This window comes from Mustela nivalis (assembly GCF_964662115.1).
Source record: "Mustela nivalis genome assembly, chromosome: 7".
Taxonomy (NCBI): Eukaryota; Metazoa; Chordata; class Mammalia; order Carnivora; family Mustelidae; genus Mustela; species Mustela nivalis.
In genome coordinates, this window is record NC_139026.1 from 108,068,812 (window position 1) to 108,086,991 (window position 18,180).

General features: G+C 47.2%; 1 protein-coding gene across 2 annotated transcripts in view; it reads left to right on the top strand.

Moving 5' to 3' along the window:
• Positions 1-11,539: 11,539 nt before the first annotated feature.
• The window catches only part of B4GALNT3 (beta-1,4-N-acetyl-galactosaminyltransferase 3), a 91,246-nt gene continuing 84,605 nt past the window's right edge, over positions 11,540-18,180 (top strand). For both annotated transcript variants that reach the window (XM_082738047.1, XM_082738048.1), the window contains exon 1: positions 11,540-11,912. In XM_082738047.1, coding sequence (XP_082594173.1) covers positions 11,744-11,912 — 169 coding nt within the window. In that variant the 5' untranslated portion in view covers positions 11,540-11,743. The remainder of the gene's footprint in view (positions 11,913-18,180) is intronic.

The following is an 18,180-nucleotide window of genomic DNA, read 5'->3' on the forward strand; positions in this document are numbered from 1 at the left end:
TTAAAACCACATTTATAACTTTGTTAATGACTCGGTTTACTTACTTGTTCCATGGTCTCTGTAGCTTTGTACAATTATTAAGGTTTTTTACTCTGAAATTTTATGATTTAATAACCATTTTGTTTGATGCCTAGCATCAAAACAGTAACTAATAAAAAGTCAGCTCCTTACGTGTTAACACAAAAGGAAGAACCATCTGTTATATATGTCCCTCTAAAGCCCAAGACTGATCCTTCTGGGAATTTGGGGTTGAATTTATTAGTGAAAAAACTGTAATCTGGGGGCGCCTGGGTGGCTCAGTGGGTTAAGCCTTTGCCTTCAGCTCAGGTCATGATCTCAGGGTCCTGGGATCGAGCCCCTGCATTGGGCTCTCTGCTCGGCAGGGAGCCTGCTTCCTCCTCTCTCTCTGCCTGCCTCTCTGCCTACTTGTGATCTCTGTCTGTAAAATAAATAAATAAATAAAATCTTTATATATAACAAAAAGAGTCCCATGTTTTACCAAATGAACCGGTCTCCAAAAGGTCTTTTTTTTGTTGTTAAGATTTTATTTATTTCTTTGACAGAGAGAGATCACAAGTAGGCAGAGAGGCAGGCAGAGAGAGAGAGAGAGAGGAGGAAGCAGGCTCCCTGCTGAGCAGAGAGCCCAACGCTGGGCTGGATTCCAGGACCCTGGGATCATGACGTGAGCCGAAGGCAGAGGCTTTTTCCTACTGAGCCACCCAGGTGCCCCCAAAAGGTCTTTTTTTAAGCCTCTACATAGCTTTATGGGTCTCAGCTGTGAAGGAGTCCACTCCTGGACTGACCTGTAGCTTAGTTCCCAGTTAGTCCTACAAAAAAGCAAGTGTGAACATAACAAAGACCTCTGGAGCACTCATTTCCTTGATTACCTGAGTCTAAGGTGACATCACAGTCTTTCAACTGTTACCATGTTTGGAGTAGCTCTCAGTTTGCAAATGACATAATTTACTTCTAAGCTACCAGATGATAATATTCACACCCTAAGTGGAACCTAAGTGTATGGAGTAAGATTGTTACTAAGAAACCCACTGCCCTTGCCGTAGCAGCTTTCTGGGAACTGGCCCGTCAAATAGCAGTGATCACTGCTTTTGTTTGCAGATCTTTTTGGTATCTCCTCTTTGCTTCTTGGACTGCATGGCTTCTTTTTGAAAACTGAGCCAGCCACGCCTTTTTTTTTTTTTTTAAACTAAATGTATTGTATTGACACATGAACAGACTGACCAATGGCACAGAAAATGAAGTGGAGAAATAGGCCCAATTAAATACTGGAATTTAGGTTATTGTCATAGAGTCAAGTTGGTCTGCTAAATATGTATTTGTTTTAGTTAAACAATTATTTATTATAAAATCTTGTGCTTGAAAAATTAGCTCATTTACTGCACCTGCTGACATCTATGCCAGAATACCTTTTTTTTTTTTAAGATTTTATTTATTTGACAGACAAAGATCACAAGCAGGCAGAGAGAGGAGGAAGCAGGCTCTATGCTGAGCAGAGAACCCAACGATGTGGGGCTCAATCCCAGGACTCGGATCATAACCTGAGCTAAAGGCAGAGGCTTTAACACACTGAGCCACCCAGGCACCCCCTATGCCAGAATATCTTTTAGATAATTGCAGAGTCACATGTGGTTGTAAGAAATCATACAGAGAGATCCTTTTATATGCAGTTTCCCCAAGTACTCCATTCCAACACAGCTAGACCACAGTTTTGCATCCTAGCAAACTCTGAATAGGACCACAAGGTTTCTGATGGGCCTTGTGTTGGTTTTGTGCCCCGCCCCCCCCTTTTGCTTCATGATTGTCCTACCCACTAAGCATCTTGGTATTTAACCATATCAGTGCTAATTTTAAATTTGTAGAATCTTGATATTGCTATGTTGACTGTTCTTTGCCTTGACATTTAGAAAGATAATAAAAGTTAAATGGAGGAATCTAAAATCTGAGTAATGTAGTATTATAGTATTGTCATGCAGATTTCTATAAAATTTCATTGGGCCCCAAGCTCCATAATCAGTAAGGATTGAGCTGGTCTGTCTCAAGTTCTTTTACTTCAACTAGAGTGATTCTTCATTTCAGCCCTACGACTTGTATCACTCCCTAGGCCAGGCCAGCACCTGATAAGCTTCTGCAGAAAATAGCTATGTTCTCTATGTGCCAAAAGCTGTGTTCTCTTTCTTGCTTTGTGTCAAAGCAATGAATTCCTTTCCCCCCAAAACGACCTCATAAAATTCCTCTTTTTCTGCATGTTCTTTGCTCAAATCCTCTATAATGTTTTTGGGATTCTGTATTTCGCCTCTACTTAGTCTGGGCATAACCCTCTGGAATTCATCCTGCACCTTCTCCTTGTGGGTCATACCTGGCCTTTCAGCTTTACCTCCTGAGCACTGGCGTCTTAGGATGCTACCCTGTCCTCGCCTGTTCTCCCTGCTTTGTCAATCTCTGTCCCAGCTCCTCTGTCTGCTGGGTTTGCTCACTCCTTGTCTGATTCTCTTCTGCTTATCCCACAATTTCAGTATCCCCAGGACTCTGTGACCCACATGATCCTCCCTAGGTGATCTCGTGCTTTTCTATCATGCCAACAATGTTATGGGATTTCTTTTCCTAGAGGTCTCAAAAAGCAGGAGTAATCTCCCTTGAGAACAGTATGGAATTTTTAAAAAGAAACTTTTATTATTTTTAAAAATTATTTATTTTATAAAGTACTCTCTACACCCAATATGGGGCTTGAACTCACAACCCTGAGATCAAGAGTTGCATGCCCTAACCACCAACCCCGCCAGGCACCCCAAGAACAGTATAAAATTTAAGGGAAAAGTTAGTTGAAAGCAAAACTTTCCACGTAGTAAGCCAAGGTTGCACTGGGTTGGGAAAATGTATAGCAAAGGGTGACTGAACTCAGATGAGAAAAATAAATCAGAGATTTATTTATTTATTTTTAAATATATATATATATATATATATTGGACAGAGATCACAAGCAGGTAGAGAGGCAGGCAAACAGAGGGGGAAGCAGGCTCCCCTCCCCAGGCACCCCTCAGAGACTGATTTAAAGTTCCCAAGTTCACTTTCTAATAATCTAAAGAAAAACTGAGAGCATGAAATGTCCCCTAAAAAGATCTGGGATGATGGAATGCAAGGTGTTCCCATGCATATCTCTCACTGACCTGCACTGACAGCCCTCTTTTGAGGGAAGGATGTCAGGCTGAAGAGCAGAATCTTTGTCAAGGTAGAAGAATTTTTTTAGAACTCAAGGGAATAAAAAAGTTTAGGAAGACTTCAGCATTTCACTTTCTCCAAGAGTGGTTCCTTATACCCAACACACACCCTGACCACCCTCCACTACCATCACATACACACCAGGTATTTGGTGAATATATGAAGGGCGAGGAGAACAAAAGAAAAAAAAAAAAAACCATCACGTGACTAGTTGCGCTGTCCTTGACCCAAATCACTAGACAGGTTTTATCTCATCTCTTCATAGCTTCACCCAATGAGAATGTTCTATTTCAATTGGTTCTTGGAAACTGACTTTATTATTTTTTTTTATGGTGAAAAGATTTATATTTAGAATTAGCCAGCTGGACTCAGTTTAGATGATCCCAATTTTGTTGGCAACATCCAAAGCATCCTAGTCAGGAGCCAGCTGAATGGAACATATGCCTTCTTCTCTCCATTGGGCCTGATCAGGGTGTTGACCTTGGCCACAACAATGTCATAGAGCTCCTTCACAGCCTGTTTGATCTTGTGCTTTTTGGCCGCAACATCCACAATGAATGCAAGTGTGCTGTTGTCTTCTATTTCTTCATGGCTGACTCGGTGGTCAGGGGGATCCTGATGATGGCAGACTGCCTCAAGCTTGCTTCTCCTGGGAGTGCGCTGTTGAAGATATTTGGGCTACCTTCAGAGACGTCTTGGGCCGTCATAGGTAAGTGATGTGCAGATCTTTTCTCTGTGACTGTGGGCACCTTTCAGCACCCCTGTCCTGGCCTTGCTTTAGCTTTGGCTTTGGGAGGGGCAGGGGCTTCCTGGTCACCTCTGGTGCCATCTTCATGAAAGGGCTGGTTCTTGTAAACTGATTTTAAATCTGACTCCCAAACTCAACACCTTAGCATTGACCATGGAAGGTGGTAGGAGCCTCCCCCGCCACCAAGAGGGGCCGAAATCCTTCTTGTCCTCACCCTACCCCCTTCCTGCTCCTGACGAGCCTCAATATTCACAGGGTTTGCTGCCTGCAGAGGGCGTTGAGAGTGGATGAGCAGCGTTGCTCTTAAATTTTCCCTCTCCAGAGCCAAGTTAAATTCCGGAGAACCACATACAGTGAGGATTTTTGTTTTCTTTCTTCCATCCCCAGTCCGGGTGGCGGCAGAGCTCAAAGGGTAGTCTGTTCTGGGGAAAAGACGGCGTCTGCCTCTCTCCCAAACTAGCCCTGATCAAATCCCAAGCAGCCGGTCCTTAGATAACACAGCTGAGAAACCTGAAACCAACAGCCTGGACTCCCATCGGTGCCCAGCATCACCGTCTGGAAACGGAGACATGCCGCTGAGATGCCACAGTGATTGAGTGTTAAGTAGCATGGCTGGGGTTCTCTCACCAGAGTTTATAGCCTGGACCTCTGAACTTAGACAAAGAAGGTTTTCAGAAAGTCTGTCTGGGGCTGGAGCCCTGGAGCTGTTTTGTGGCACTCTGCACACGTATTAGCCGTTAGGATCATTGTTCTTCCCTAGCAAAGCCATTCGGTACGTTCACCCAGCCTGCTGTCCACTGGCCTGGGTTACCTGCCACTTTCCCAGCAGGTGAGGGGATTTGATTGTGTTTGTGGCAAGGAGAGTAACGTCCCTATTTCCACTGTTGCTTTAATAGAGGAAGACATCCTTCAATGAGGGGGTTGAAGAGGAGGCAGAGCCTCCTGGGATAAGGAGTAAGAACACTTCCCCTTATGATAGAGTGTTTACAGAGTGACTTCTGGGCTGGAAGCTCTAGAAGGAGTACAGCTTGTAGCGTGTAGAACGGAAGTGGTCCTTGACAAGCCCTGTTAGTGACTGGAGAAGCTGGGAAGTGGTAGATGTGTATGCAAGAGTTTCTTCGGGATGAAAGAATAGAGGTAAGAAATCCAGCTCCCCTCAGGGGCTTGGAGACCCACAGTTTATTCTGAAAATGCTGAGAACACCCTCAGTGCTGCAGAAGGTGGTGCCAGAGAGCTAAGTCAGCTAGCTGCCTCTGAGTCTACCTTCTGGACAGTGTGGGTCCACCTTGTGTGTATGCGTACTTGTGGGGACCAAGCCTGTGGGGTGTGTTGTCCTGGGAGAAGAGAAGAAAGCACCAAGGGTTCACTCAGAGGTACGTGGGTCATGGGTTTCAAGCCATGGCAAGTCACATAGCTCTCAGACATCAAACACTGCCAGGACGTGGGAGTGGGGAAGAAGCTTCTTGGGGCTGAGGGTCACCATGCTTTAGCTTTAGCTCCAAAGCCCCTCACCATTACCTGCAGTAGCAGATCGCAGCATGTAGACAAGAGATAATGTCTTTCGACAGAAGGGTGAGAGCATGTCTTTCTCATGAGGTTTAGTGGTCAGAGAAAAGGGAGGTAGAGCTCCAGGGAAGGCTCTTTTCGCCTCTGTTTCAGCACCAACTAATGAGCAATGGAGAGTGCTGCTCACCCTTTCTCCTTGTGGGTTTCCCAGCAACAAAGCAAATCTGAGTGGAGGGGAATAATTGCTGTTACTCAGCCGAAAAGCCTGAACAAGTCGAAGTTAATTTTTTGACTTAGATAATTGTTTGTTGACTTGCTGGGGAATCCCTTTCCTTGGGGAAGGAAGGCAGGAAGAGGGGTTGTGATAATTTGGAGGTATTCACACTGCAGACTGGAAAGAGAAGCAAGACCCAGCAATCGACGCCAAGTTTAAGCTTCGAAGCATATAGTTCCAGTCTGGGTCATACCTTGCATTTGCTGAAGATCGAATCAACAACTCCATTTGCTTGGGAGGAAGATGAAGCCATAAGCTCTCAGTCTGTGAACTGCCTGGGAACCTTTCCTGAAAGCTAAAGAGCTTTGTTCTGACCCATAACTTCTCTGCCCTCTGTTCGTCTTTCCTTTGACTCTTCTCTAGACACGATATTTTTTCAAAAAATCTTTTGTTGATTTGAGAGAGAGTGAGAGAGGGAAAGCAGAGAGGAAGAATGAGAGAGAGAAGAAGACTCCCTGCTGAACAGGGAGCCTGCCCTGGGGCTTGATTCCAGGACCTGGAGATCATGAATTGAGTTGAAGGTAGATGCTTAACTGACTGAGCCATAGAGAGGGGAAAAAGCGACCTCGTCTGTGAAGAGTGGAGCAGCAGCACTGAAGAGGGTGGGGAGGAGCAGGAGGAGAATTATTATCATGTGGCTCCGTGAGTTATGGATGTGTGAGAGTGAGCTCAGAGTTTCCAGGGTGAATATATTTCTCCAGGGAAACTTCCAGGGAAATATGTGCAAAGGGGAGTGGGGAGGGGGGGGGAAGGCATTGAATCTGAAGTTAGAAAGCCTGAGTGTGAGTGTCATCTAAGATACAAGTCACCTATATCACCTTGAACCAGTTATTTAACATCTCCTTATCTGTAAAATGGAACTAGTGAATCTATAGCTGTGGATGTGATACATGAGCTGAAAGAGATAAAACAAATAAATGCTAGCCATGATGGCCATGGCACTGGGAGATAGGTTCATGACTATCCTTTCCTCTCTTAGGAATTGTCTCAAAATAAAGGAACTCGGCCCTCTGCATTGTCATAGTCTAAGACATTGAATTAGCAATGGCCCAGAAACCCTCACTGAACTATTATCAGAATTTGTACTAACCAAGATATATGTCCATGAAATACTTTGAAGAGCAGAGAAATTCCTGAAGTAAAAGACAAGAGCGAGGGTCTATATGGGTAGAGGGCAATATGGAAGTTCAGGCCAGAGGAGTTGTTTGGGTCCAATGGAAAGAGAAACAGAGGCTAAAGTTGTGGTTCTAGTTCTGATTCCATCACTGCACTGGTTATCTGATCTTGGCACAGATCACCTTGAAGAAACTGAGGTTTGCACAGTTCATCTGTCAATAGAGGAGAGTATCTTTCCTACTATTCTCATGTGGTCATGAGAAAGAAAACACATATGATGAATATGTAAGTTCAAGGTGCCACATTATAGTGTAAGTGTCAGGTTTGAGGAAATGGGAAGGGGAGACTCTGGGATCATGGCAGTTACATAGTAAAGGCTGCCATCCCTATGACTAGAATCCATATGGCTCTGGACACAAGAGTTCTGCTACCACACCTACTGGTCACTGTACACATTTCCCTTTTGAATTTTCTACAAACCAGAATTTCCTGGTCCCTGTGCTAGCCTCGGCCCATTTTAGAAAGCTTCGACTGACCTCTCTCACAAAGCCTCTGCAATTTAGGAGAAGAGATTTTGTGGTTTGACCTGATGCTGACATCCTAGCCAAGCCAAAGACCAGAGCCCATGCCATCCAAATTACAGGTGACATGATGGAAATGCTCTTTCTTTTCAGGTGTGAATTGTGCAATATGACCCTATGCCATTGTGGACAGGGGCCAGCACTAAAGTGGGAGAGTGAAAAGACAGTGAAAATCATCAGAAGAACCAGTGAGTATCCAGAAAAATTGACACGACAATGAACAGATATATTGTGCCACTAAAATTATACCTTAACCTATATACTTAGCTTTGGACCTGAGGGAGAAGGACAGCTAGCTCCCATTGATTGAAAAAAAGAATTTGGGTCTCAAAGTCTGGATGCTGCTGCCTTGCTGTGATATTAGGAGTCAAAAGGGGATTTGGAACATCTGGATGGGAGGGAAATCTCAGTGCTGAGGAGACAGAAGAGGAAGAGCCACAAGGGTTTTCTGGCCTCCTTATCCTTGCCATCCATGCACCCTCTCACCATAAGTAGAGAAAGAAAAGATTTTTTAAAAAATTTATTTATTAACTTTTTAAAAAGTAAGTGCTACATCCAATATGGGGCTTGTACTCATGACCCCCAAATCAAGAGTCACATGCTCTTCCAACTAACCCAGGCTGGCATCCCAGAAATGAGCTGTTTAAGGTATAAGAACACAGAATGGGAAGAGAAGGGCAAAGAAATGAGATGTGCAGAGTGATCTCTTTCCCTTTCCGAATTTCTTTGGAATTTACTATTAGGACCAGAGACTTAGTCTTTATGTTGTCAGATCTCTCTTTCTGTGGAATGTCATTCCTCCTCAACTAAATGGCATGCCCTTTGTTTTATCTCGCTCCCAGTTCCCACATAGTGGATACTTCAAGGGTTTGGTTGATAGAAGTGGTTACATGTGTCTTCTCAGGAGGAACTATCTTTTTAATTAATTAAATTTAATTTTTTATTAATTATTTTTTTAAAGATGTATTTATTTATTTGATAGACAGAGATCACACGTAGGCGGAGAGGCAGGCAGAGAGAGAAGGAGGGAAGTAGGCTCCCTGCTGAGCAGAGAGCCCAATGCGGGGCGTGATCCCAGGACTCTGGGATCACGACATGAGCCGAAGGCAGAGGCTTAACCCACTGAACCACCCAAGCGCCCCTTTTTTATTAATTATTTTTATTACCATATAATGTATTATTTGCCCCAGGGGTACAGGTCTGTGAATCTTCAGGCTTACACATTTCATAGCATTCACCATAGCACATACCCTCTCCAATGTCCATAACCCAACTACCCTCTCAACATCCTCCCTCGCCCCAGCAACCCTCAGTTTGTTTTGTGAGATTAAGAGTCTCTTATGGTTTGTCTCCCTCCTGATCCCATCTTGTTTCATTTTTTCCTTCCCTGCCCCCATAACCCCCTACTCTGCCTCTCAAATTCCTCATATAAGGGAGATCATATGATAATTGTCTTTCTCTGATTAACTTATTTTGCTCAATATACTACCTTCTAGTTCCATCCACGTTGGTGCAATTGGCAAGATTTCATTTCTTTTGATGACTGCATAGTATTCCATTATATATATGTGTGTATGTGTGTATATATATACACATATATATATCACATCTTCTTTATCCATTCATCTGTTGATGGACATCTAGGTTCTTTCCATAGTTTGGCTGCTGTGGACATTGCTGCTATAAACATTTGGGTGCAGGTGCCCCTTCGGATCATTACACTTATATCTTTAGGGTAAATACCCAGTAGTGCAACTGCTGGGTTGTAGGGTAGCTCTATTTTCAACTTTTTGAGGAAAGGAGGAACTATCTTGGGGACAGGATTGTAGTAGGGGCTGCTACATGTTTCCATGACAAAGTACCTGAGAGTGACTCAGGCTAACAGTCAATCTGGTTGCTCCCAATGAGAGAAAGAGAGAGAGAGAGAGAGAGAGAGAGAGAGAGAGAGAGAGAGACTCTCTAGTTACAGAGACCAGGCTCGCCTGGCACCTTTACTCAACCAAGCTTGTCGGTGCGGACTGCTCTTGCCTCTCAGCCTCTTGGTCAGAAGAGCATGGGAAATGTACATGTCTCTGGTTTGGAAATTTGCAGAGATATTTCCTTGGGGCTATTAGAGAATTGCTCTTTAGATCTAACTTTTGTTAAAAAAAACTACACCGGAAGTTCTGGCAGCTGTTTGCTCCAAGCGATATCTTCATCCTCAAACATTACTCAGTGCTAAAAGGGACATTGTGCCACCTCTTGAAGAAGCAAAGTTCCCATTTTCCAAGCCTCGCGGTGAGGCTGGGGAGTCTGTATACATCCGCGGGTGGGGCAGGTTATCAGTTGTACAGGAACTCCAACCAGGATAGGGTTGTGCAAGAGGTGGTTGGTCCAAAAAAACTTCATAGAACCTAAAACGGACCTTGAAGCAAGGGTCAAATCTGACTAACCAAAAAAAAAAAAAAAAAAGATAATGTATTGTGTGCAGTAAATGACTTCATTTTAGCAGGTTTCATATGCTCACATGAAGTTGGAAAAGGTTTTGGAAAACCTTGACTTCCAGATTTACAGTTTGCATTTTAATCAGTAAGCACTAGGAAGTCATTAAATATTTGTGAGCAAGTGTATGAATGGGTCAAAGAATTGGTACGGGAGACAATGGTGGGGGTGGGGTGGTAGCTGGGAAAAGTTACAATAGTCCCTACAGATTATTGGACTACGAAGTATCCAACTAAGCTTGTAGCAGAGAATGGGAGGCACAGCACTCAATTCTCCGAACTTCTGTCTTGGAACACTGCATGTTGCTGGCTTGAATTAAAAATATGTGGGAATGCCTCTCTGATCCTTGCTTGCTTCATTTCTCCTGACCACTTTCCCCAGGAAAGTGGAAGGAAAACTTCCCTATTACCTGTTGATTGTCCTCAGGCAACTCACTGGGCTCCACTGGACCTTCATTATCTCATTTAAATCAGATGATCATAATTTTACCTGCCAGAAGGCAGAGCGCTGGAGTACGGAATATCTTGATGATCTTTTCAACTCTTTGAGTACCTTTCTTGTGTGTGTGTGTGTGTGTGTGTGTGTGTGTGTGTGTGTTTTAAATATTTATTTATTTAAGTGATCTCTGCACCCAGCCTGGGGCTCCAATTCACCACTGGGAGATCAAGAGTCGCTCCATCTTTCAACTGAGGCATACAGGCACCCCTCTTTTCCATTTTTAATTCTTCAGAACTCTCCAACATCTGCTTTCCCTCAATAGCTATTTCATCCCAGTCTGGGAAAAACCACTTGGGGTTCGATCTGGGGTGTGTATAACTTCCCCAGATTTTCCGGTTGACGTGGTGGTTGAAGCCGGGGATGCAAAGGTCTTCAAATCCAACCTGGACGAGGAATCTGTGGCTGAGTGAAGCGGTCATTGCCTCCCAACTAACACCACGTCTACTCTTATTATTAAAGTAGGAAGGAGGGCCGTCCCTGGCCCCGAGAGGCCCTGAAGTCAAAGCCTCAGGCTTCGGTCACCCCCCCTCCGCCCCCCAGCTTTTCCCCAGAGTGACCGCACCCCAACTCCCCACTCTGCGCCCCTCTTCAACCCAGCTTCTATTTCACTTCTGCCTAAGGCACCACGCCGCTAAGTGCTTGGGGGGTACCTCAGTTTCCCTCAGTCACACAAATTTCGGATCAGAACTCGCCCCCTCCAACACCCCAACTGTCCGAGTCAATGAAGGCGCCAATCTCTGGCCGCATCTTTTGCTGCCCCAAGGAGGCCAAAAGGGGTTCTTCCCCGAGGTTTCTCAGGGGCGGAGCCCACCTGGGCCCCGGGGGCGGGGCCGGGGCGGGGGCGGGACAGGTGGGTGTGCGGTAGCGCGAAGGGCTGGGCCAAGGATCTGAGCGGGAGGCGGAGGAGGAGAGGCGCGCGGGCGCGCACCTAGGGAAGCCTCCCTGTGGGCAGTGTGAGAGCGAGCGGGCAAGCGGGCGAGGAGGCGGGCGGGCGGCGGCGAGCCTGCGACGAGGAGAGGCGTGGAGAGGAGAGCCAGGAGAGCCGGGCGCCGAGGACTCTCGGGGGAGGAGGCGCCGGGTCTGCTCGCGGACAGAGACGCGCCCGCGCCGCGGGAGGGACCCCTCGTGCGCCGAGCATGAGCCGGGGGCCGGCTGGAGAGCGGCGGGGGGAGACGGCCTCGGCGCAGCCCTGAGACCCTGGGCTGGGGCTGGGCCACCGCGCGCCGGGGGCGCTGGGCCCGACAGGGGGGCGGGGGCTGGGTGCCGAGCGTCCAGCGCTGGCGGCGGCAGCCGGGGCGCCAAGCCATGGGGAGCCCCCGGACCGCGCTGCTCCTGCTGCTCCTGCGCCCGGTCAAGCTGCTGAGGAGGCGCTTCCGGCTGCTGCTGGCGCTCGCCCTGGTGTCCGTGGGGCTCTGGACTCTTTATCTGGAACTGGTGGCGTCGGCCCAGGTCGGCGGAAACCCCCTGAACCGGAGTAAGTGAGCGCTGGGGGCACGGGGAGGGCGCGGAGGTGGGAGGAGGCAGGACCGGTGGCTCCCGGGTTGCGGAGACCCGCCTCATCCTCAGACCCGATTTCCAACTCCTTTTCGTCTCCAGGTGCCTGGCGCCGCCCCGCTTCCTACTCCGGGAAGAGAAGGGGGGCGTGGGGGCCGGTCGCCGAGTTCCGAAACCGCCTGCCCGCGGGGCCGTGTGGGGCCGGGGCATCCTCGGGGCTGCTGGCTGCTCCCCTCGGAGGATCGCGTGGAGAGAGGCTACCACCCGCGGAAATGCGGGCGGAGACGCGGGGCACCTCCCGCACGCTAGACTTGCAGCCCCCCCCCCCCCCCCAGCAAGGGAAACGCGCGGTCCAGGCGTGGGCTGGGGGTTCTGTGCCCAGGGTGCTCTCGGCCGTGTGCCCTCCGAGGAGGCGCGCTCCGGTCAGCGCGGCCCAAACTTTTCTCTGTGGCTCGCTCCGTTTCCTCTCCCGCTGCGCTTTCTGCGATTCTTTATTTTAACCATTCCTCCGAGAATCCCCACACCTCCCCCTTCCTCTGCGCCACTACCCCCTACCCGGTCCCTTCCTCTTCCTCACTGAGCCGGGCCCCTCTCCTAGTCCTGACCACACCTCCAGCTAGTTATCCTAAGCTCCTTTTGGAACTCTTCGGAACGTACTGAATTCACCAGACCCTGGGCATGGAGACAATGGACGGCACAGTGCACCAGGCAGTGGCTATATCCCTACTTCTTTTAACGTAGCCAGAGCCACTTACTTTTTCTGTGCCTCAGTTTCCTGCTAGGAACATGGGAGGGAACGGTCTCTTTCTCGTTTTCCTTCAACAGCTATTGCTGTCCGACGTCATTTTCAGTTTACTGTTGATGGAGCTAACAAAGTAAAATTTCAAGAGTGTCAGGGACTGTAAAAGGTCAACAATAGCAGGAAAAAGTGGAGAAGCTCCCAGAGAGGAGGCTCCCTGCGCAGACCTGACTAGTGGAGGTTCATAACTGGAGCACATTGTCTCCCATGCCTTCACTTCCCCCTTTGAGGAAATTCTGAAGGTATATGCGGTGATGAAATTGCTGGTGAGAAGATGCTTTGACATGTCCTCCTGTCAACTGCTCTGCCCAGAGTTGGGTGTGGTGCTTGTCTCCTCCTGTGGCCAAAGGGAGGGAATTACTAGGGTCAGTAATTTTGCTGGTTCAGGGTAGAGACATATACTTATGGCAGAACCTCTCTGTTGAAGTCATTCTGGCTTTAAGTAGGGAGAGTGGGGTGCCAGTCCTGGTTCTGCCACTAACGAGTTGGGGGAGCAAAGGCAAAATGGCAGCTTCTCAGGTGGAAGGAGGAAGTTGGACTGAATGATCTCTAAGGTCCCTCTGAGTCTGGATGCTTAGGTTGTGTGATTTCACCTCTTGGGCTTTTCCGGGGCCAGAGAGCTCGAGGAGGGCTTTGCTTAGCCACAGCTCCACAGCTCCAAATAGGAGAGTTCTTCCTTATGGTGACCAAAACTCGCCTTCCCATAGCTAGTTCTTCCTTCCCCTGAACCTTGAAAGACAATGCTCTTCCATACTGTGGCTGCTCAGCCCCTTGGAGTGTGTGCAGGTGGGAGCTCCCTTCTCTCCTCTTTGGGACACCCCTTCTCAAGGTGACCACCATTTTGTTAATGTGGTAGCCAGTGGGATCTTCTGCATAGATTAAAAACAGAGGAAAGCAGTTGCTTTGTGATCCTGAAATTAGTGATGTTTCTTCTTCCTCCCACCCGCACCCCAACACACTTGCCCTTTACCTCAAGTGTGCTTTTTCCCTCAGAGACCAGAACCAGTTTGCCATCATCATAATCTCACACTCTGGCTCCTACCCTGACTCCTGTTGGCTGTCTCATCCTTAGCTATCAATTTGTGGGGCTGTTTGATTTCCCTTCTAGATGAATCTTAACTCTGACTGGGTTTCCATATTCTGTCTTTTTCCAAACTGACCCTTCTCCAGAAAGATGTTCCCAGCTTCCAATTCCAGCAATGTCTTTGTTTGTCTAATCATCATTTTTAATGAGAGCCCAGGCCTGAACGCTGATGGGTCTTTCGTTTGCTTGTCTCAGCCTCCTAAAACCCCGAAACCCATCTGCTCTGCAGGATGACTTTTAGTGCTGGGCTGTATTCTCATTGTATTATACTCTTGCCTGGATTTCCTTTTGGAAGGAGATTTAGACAGTGGCTGTGGTTTCTGGCTCCTTGTCTCCCATCCTTCTTTGTTTTCAAGAAGCTCAGACATCTTTCATCTAAGTCCTCTCCTGTCCTATAGGTCTTACTCCCAGCTCAGAGCTGTTTCTCTGGAGGGAGAGCAGGGGAGGAGGAGTTAAAGAATAGAGGTAAGGAAAGGCTTCCTGGTATTCCCTCCTTTACACCCCGACGTACCAAGAGCAACCAGGCAATAGAACTTTCCCTCCCAGGACTGTTCCCGTGGCCTTGACCACAGCAGCCAGAGTCCCAGTTTGGTTCTGCTTCCCAGCAAGCCACCCTGCCTCCTCTCCCTAGTAGTCCCTGCCAACTCACTCTACCATCAGCCTTCCTGTCATCTGTAAGGCCAGCCTCCTTTACCAAGAACCTTTCATTTGCCTGTCCCTGTATGATGGGTACATTGATCTGACGCTGTAAGAAGTGTATGGAGACATGGCAGTCCCAAACTCCAGGGTGGTAAAGTAATGACAGGGGGAGCAAACTTCCTGCTTCATCTCCATGGAATAACCCAGTAGTTTAAGATATGGATGATGTGTAGTTTGGGTTCTGTATGTAGAAGGAGATACAACCACAACTGAGTAACCTCAGAGAAAAACAACCCAAAACTTTAACAGATAGAAAATGGATCCCTTGGACAAAAGAATCAGAACTGTTCACTCACTCACTTAAACAAATATTTATTGAGCACATACCTTGAGCAAAGCCTTGTGCTAGGTCACTTCGATATAATGGTGAGCAGATTATGTTGTTTGCCCCTCTCTGGGAGGGGGAGTGGAGGTACGTGTATAAAAATAACTGTAATATGGAACAGTCATTAAGTTTTACAACTGGGTACACTAGGTGTTGCTGTGACACTCCTGGAAATGGGATACGGCTCTTCCAACTAATATTTGATGCAAATGGTGACATTTCAGGAGAGATTGAGAAGTTGGTAAGATTTTAATGGATTTGGAAAGAGAAGGCTATTCCAGGCAGAAGGCAGTATAAACAAAGACCAGGGAAAAGTTAGTGTTTGGGAATGTTGAGCATCTGGGTTTGATGAAGCAGAGAAGGAGGGAGGTGATAGGATGGCGCTATATTATGAAAGACTTTGAAAGCAACCTTCAAGACTGACATTTATTCAGTAGATAAGAGAAGGCAATTTGGGAATAGGGTAGGTAACCTTGTAGAATGGAGCCAGCCAGGATCAAGCAGTTTTGCGATACTTTGGCCTGGAGGATGCCTAAATAGGGCTCTGAAGGTCCCTTGCTGTGGCTGGCACAAGCCCTTTAGCTGCTGAGTCATGAAGCTTTCCTGGGGGCAGGTCAGGGTGGTCAGGAGCATTCAGAGGGCTTAGGGCAGTCACTCTATGCCAGCATGTTCAGAAGTCTTTCGGTAGTTGAATAACTAGTACAGCCATACTGAAGTGTACCCGCTGAGAAGCAGCCCTGGGAACAGACTATTATTGGAAGTTAAAGACTCTCCATCCTGGCAGGTTTTAACAAGTTATACCCATTTGTTCAGATTGGATTAGCTAAATCCTGCCCGAGGCCAGAGGTCTGGACCAAAATGGTTTCTAGGTTCTTTGCTCTATAATTGACCTGCTGCTGGGACCAACTTGGTGTTGGAGCCAAGAGATTGCGTTCGGGCCCAGAGCCAGGACAGAATGATAGCATGCAGCGGCCCCTTTCTAGATCTCGCAAGGCTGGTTCCGGCGTGTCCGTCTTTCTCAGTGTCAGGTTTACCCGCTGAACCCTAGAGTGTCCTCAGGCTCAGGAATGAATTGACTTTTGCTGCATTACATTTGTAACACACCTTCCCGGTTGGCCCCTGTAACTTTCGATGGACTCCTTAGTGGGCGGAGGGGGGCATACCCACTGAAGGCAGCCAGGCACCTCACCTCCTGGGGTCACCACGTCACGCTGGTTTGGAAAGGATACAGACCCTCCCTAGCAGAGGTAGGAGTCTGAGCCACAGGCAGAGAGAGAGGGAGAGCAAGTCAGACAGATGTGTGGGCAGAGTGGGGCTGGTGTGGCTTAGGGCCGACCCTCAGAGCAGATGTGAGTGTTGGAGAGGAGCACACCTCCTTCTGTGCTCCATGTGGCTAGGGACCATGTCTCCTCTCCCCCTCCTTCCCGTGGAGCCTTGGTTCCTGTGTCCTACTTAACGCCCCTTTTTCTGCTGCCACCCTGGGCACCTGGCTGCTGTGTGTGTATTCAGATCTGGGCACACACTAGGTGCTTGACTAAATACCTCCTCGTTATGGATGGTAAGCTCTGAATTTCCAAGCACCTGATATTTTCCACTGGCAGATACTTTGTTTATCAGTGACCTATCCAAGAATAGAACCTAGGAATTCTTGTTCCTTGTAGCGAAGCACATATAAACAACAATAGCCTTTCCACATGTATGCAAACGGTAAGAATTAAGCCATCAATGCCTTTTTACATAAGCGTATTTTCTTTGGACCCAGGACCAGCTGGACCCAGAATGCCACGTGTGACAGGGAGTAGGAGACCTTACCCAGACTTGGCATCTCCTTTCCCTGGTCTCTTCCGTTCTCCTTCTGATGTGGCCAGGACAGCTGCAGGAGCACACCTTGCCATCTACCCTGCCCACACCCCCTGGGGGCCCTTGGTCTGGAGTTGAGGACCCTGCTCCTCCACCCCATTCGCCTGCTTAGGGGTGCAGAGGCTTCTTAACGCTCCCTGTACCGGGAGTTGTTCAGACGCCCTGCCTGGGTAGAACTGCTTCAGAGCACCAGATCTTTCGAAGCAACCACTTTTGTCCTGGTTTTAGGAGCTGCTGGTGCTCGCACTGCAGTAATTTTCCAGGCCACGGAGCCTGCTGGTCCTGCCCTCTAGAACTGAGCTTTATGGAGCAGAGCGGAGCAGCCGCCATAGCGGAGTTTGCTTTGGAAGGGGGCCTAGAGGCTGTTCTTGGAGCCTCGTTCTCTACCAAGTTCCACCGGTCTCAAAATCTACCGTTTTTATTTTCCACGAATACTTGCTTTATATCCAAGGATGGTAAGGTCAGCTCACCAGGCCAGCTCTGTAGTTTGCTTTCAGAGCCCTCTCACCTTGTGATCCACAATTAATAGATTTCTGTGTTACCTGATATTAAAAAAGAAATACTACTGGAGGAGGTGAGAAAAGTTGGGAGGGTGTATATAAGGGGTGTTGGGCTGGATATGTTATATATTCTGAGCAAAGCATGATGGATAGCTCCTTAAATTTTGCAGACTTTTAGGTTCTAACAAGTGCTGCTTTCAGTGTTACAAGTATCCATGAGACAAGCAAAAATGAATATTATTTTTATCCTTGTGATATTTTTGTATGTGATTTATTTTTTATGCTAATTTTTAAAAAACTACTAACCAACTTTTTTAGAAAGTAAAGCCACAAATTATCCTAAAGGTCCCTGGCTGCATGTGGGTTTTATTTTGTTTTTTGTAACTTTTCTTTGAAATATCTTGTGTTCAGAAAAGCGCACATATGAGTGTACCGCTTGAATTATCAGAAACTGAACATACGTGTGTAATGAGCGCCCCAATGAAGAAATGGAACATTGCCAGCACCCAGCAGCCCCCGTTAAATTCCCTTTCAGTCACTACCCTTAGGACAGATACGCTTTACCTATTTTTATACTTCTTGTGTTAAAATACATGCTTTATTTTAAAGTTGATATTTATCATTATAAAAATAATGCATGTTCATTATACTAGATGACAGTTTCATAGCTGGACCACATTAACCCCTGTAAAATTACATTTTCGTGCTGTGGGTACCCACAAATAACTGATAGAATAGCTTAAGGAGTAGGTAGTGAAGACCCAGGACCTAAAAGCTCTGAGATAGAGCCCTGTGAAATTCTCCATTAGAATTGCTACCAGGGTGGGGTTGAGAAGCATTGCTTATCATGTGTGTGAGAACTGTCCAAAAAGGCTTCTCTGGTCTTGATTTTAGAAATAGCTGTGTTTCTTTTGAGCAATTTGTTTAAATTTTTATTGGCCATGGTAAATTGTCTAACTACCAGGTTTTTCCCCTTTGTAT